The sequence below is a fragment of the Ranitomeya imitator genome, chromosome 1 (genome assembly GCF_032444005.1).
Source record: "Ranitomeya imitator isolate aRanImi1 chromosome 1, aRanImi1.pri, whole genome shotgun sequence".
Taxonomy (NCBI): domain Eukaryota; kingdom Metazoa; phylum Chordata; class Amphibia; order Anura; family Dendrobatidae; genus Ranitomeya; species Ranitomeya imitator.
The window spans coordinates 668,738,199-668,741,342 of record NC_091282.1 but is presented as its reverse complement, the minus strand read 5'-3'; the positions used below and the strand labels follow the sequence as shown (position 1 = coordinate 668,741,342).

Here is a 3,144-nt window from a genome sequence, read left to right as displayed (position 1 = left end):
AAGTAGTAGTCCCATCAGCCGAAGCCTGCTCTTGCTGTTATCAGTTGAATACAACTCAACGTTCTCCCCTGTTCACGCTGATCGCCAGAAGAGCAGGGGAGAATGATGAGAGCTGTCTTCAGCACCCAGCATCGGGGAACAGCGCTAACAGTACTGCTGCTTCCCAGGCGCCTGTACGTGTCACACTGATGACACACGGATGTACATGAACTTATGCAAACCCTCAAAAACCCCACAGTTAAATTCCAAGTTGTAAAGGAAAAAAACAAGGGGGGAAATAATTTTGCAAGGCACTGTAACTGCTGTATGCAGTAGCGACCCATACGTGATGATGATGGAGTGGTGTCATGCTGCCAACGCACTAATGTGATAAAGCATTTTGGAGACTGGATCTTCCTTTAAAAGAAGCAATGCTGACCGGTTGTTTCATCAAGACAAAACATGACCTTGAATCTGTGTCAGTCGCCTGAACACTTCCCTGCGCCGGGCACAACCTGAACTGGGCTTCCAGGAATTCCTATATATGCAGCCTCCTAACATAGCGGGGTATCGTCGCTGTGAATGAGGAGACAACAGATTATAGAGAAATAAGACTTATAATTACTGTACAGCTACGTCGTGCAGTCAGGAGATCTGCTGCTGCGTGTAGGATGCCACGTGATGGAAGTAGAATGGGCAGCCCGTGGCAGCGCTGCGTCCGGGTCACACTCTTCTCCCTCTAACAGCCGGGCCAGGGGTCGGTGCGGGATGTGCGGCTCACAAACGCTATTTTCCTCGCCATCTCGGAGTTGTAGATCCGCCGACAGGTCTCGTACTTTATCCTCCGCCTCTTGTTACACGGCTTCTCATAGTAACGTCTGCGCTTCACCTCGTCCACGAGACCCTCTGTGGTCAGAATCCTGGGGGGAGACAGGGTCAGAGCATCAGCAGAGACAAGACATCCGCCACATACTGCCCACTTATAAGTAGTTCCGTGAGGTAAAGAGGTTCTACAGCAGCTGAGGTATGTGCACCTCTGCAGAACCTCCTAACACACCTGAGATACTTCATAATACATCTCAGCTGCTGTAGAACCTCATAATACACCTCATCTGAAGAACCTCCTAACATGCACCTGAGCTATTGCAGAACCTAGCACCCACCTCAGCTGCTGCAGAGCCTCCTAGCACCCACCTCAGCTGCTGCAGAACCTCCTAGCACCCACCTCAGCTGCTGCAGAACCTCCTAACACCCACCTCAGCTGCTGCAGAACCTCCTAGCACCCACCTCAGCTGCTGCAGGACCTCCTAGCACCCACCTCAGCTGCTGCAGGACCTCCTAGCACCCACCTCAGCTGCTGCAGGACCTCCTAGCACCCACCTCAGCTGCTGCAGGACCTCCTAGCACCCACCTCAGCTGCCGTAGGACCTCCTAGCACCCACCTCAGCTGCTGCAGGACCTCCTAGCACCCACCTCAGCTGCTGCAGGACCTCCTAGCACCCACCTCAGCTGCCGTAGGACCTCCTAGCACCCACCTCAGCTGCTGCAGGACCTCCTAGCACCCACCTCAGCTGCTGCAGGGCCTCCTAGCACCCACCTCAGCTGCTGCAGAGCCTCCTAGCACCGACCTCAGCTGCTGCAGAATTCCCTAACACCCACCTCAGCTGCTGCAGAACCTCATAACATGCACTTCAGCTGCAACAGAAGCTCCCAGCTCACACCTCAGCCGCTGCAGAACCTTCCAGAACACACCTTAGCTGCTTCAGAACCTAATTCACCTCAGCCGCTGCAGAACTTCATAACATGCACGTCAGCTGCAGCAGAAGCTCCTAGCTCACACCTCAGCTGCAAAACCTTCTAGTACACACCATAGCTGCTGCAGAACCTCCTTATTCACCTCAGCCGCTTCAGAACCTTAGCACCACTCACCGGTTCAGGTTCTTGTAAGCAGCGTCCACGTTCCCGTTCTGCACCATCACCGTGCGGGCGATGAATCGCAGATGATTCGCCATCTCGTCCTGTGGGAGATAAAACGCCGTAGTTAGTCGCACCGCTCTGTAACTACAGAACACAGCGCACAACTCCCAGCATGCCTCGCGCCCCGAGGACTAGCATTCCATACACTAACAGTAAAGTGGTCTTCTGGGACTCGTAGTTCTACACGTGGATAGCTTACTGATTTAGCTGCACAAGGTGACAGTCGCTGGCCGATTGTAACAGCAAAGCACGCCGGGAAATGTAGTCACAGTCAGCGCTAGGCATGTCGGGTAATGTACTTTTCTGACTGAGGCTACGCACTATTACATACACCGGCTCCCGCTGGCCGCCTCTCATACTACGCATGCGCCGCTCCGCCCTTAAGATCCCAATAAACCCCAAACGTAGATAATTTGAATATGCACGTCCATTTTAAGTGAAGACATGGTCACGTGATCCGCCCACTAGGGAAGAGTTTGCTTTGCTATACTGCTCTATGTTCCTGTCCTGCCGGGCCCAGTCACGTGTGCTCCGCCCCTCAGCCTCCTTCTAAGCTCGCTCGCTGCCAGCCAGTCACAGTGACAGAGCCCTCACGCGTTGTAGGAGGCTGCCTTCCACAGCTGAACTCTTCGCCAGAGGAGCCATTGTCGGTTTTGCGCTTTTGTTTTCTTGTGAAAACCATTCTTTTCCCCACGTATAAGGCTGTGTGCACCCACGTTGCGTTTTTATGCATTTCTGCCGTTTGTTTTTTTTGCCTCAGCGGAAACGCTTAAAAACCACATTCCCATGCAATCCTATGGGATTCCACAGTTGCTGTGCCCATGCTGCGGATTTTCCCGCTGCGGAATCACATAGCGGTAAAATCCGCAGCATGTTCATTATTTCTGCAGAATCGCGGTGATTCCGCAGCCGTAGGATTGCATTGAAATGCTCACTTTACGCATGTGGTTCTGCCCACCATGCGTAAAGTGAGTGCTTCATGTGCGGATGGCACTTAGGGTCTGGAGGAGAGGAGACTCCTCCAGGCCGTTGGGAACCATATTTCTGTAAAAAAAAGAATTCAAATAAAAAATGTTGTTATACTCACCTTCCGATGGCCCCGGAGTCCTCCCGTCTCACAGTGATGCACGTGGCAGCTTCCGTTCCCAGGGATGCATTGCACGAAGGACCTTTGTGACGTCGGGGTCA

The 3,144-nt window shown here is 53.0% G+C and overlaps 1 protein-coding gene across 2 annotated transcripts; it reads right to left on the bottom strand.

The window, feature by feature from the left end:
* Positions 1–577: 577 nt before the first annotated feature.
* On the bottom strand, positions 578–2,310 carry MRPS21 (mitochondrial ribosomal protein S21). Of its 2 annotated transcripts, none has more exons than XM_069729582.1 (3): positions 2,156–2,310; positions 1,909–1,997; positions 578–899 (listed from the first exon to the last, which is right to left on the bottom strand). In XM_069729582.1, the coding sequence occupies exons 2-3, from the start codon at positions 1,989–1,991 to the stop codon at positions 719–721; spliced, it is 264 nt and encodes an 87-aa protein (XP_069585683.1). In that variant the 5' UTR covers positions 1,992–1,997; positions 2,156–2,310; the 3' UTR covers positions 578–718. The 2 variants fall into 2 exon arrangements, with proteins under 2 accessions (XP_069585683.1, XP_069585691.1); XM_069729590.1 differs by having other exon boundaries at positions 2,108–2,275.
* Positions 2,311–3,144: the final 834 nt, after the last annotated feature.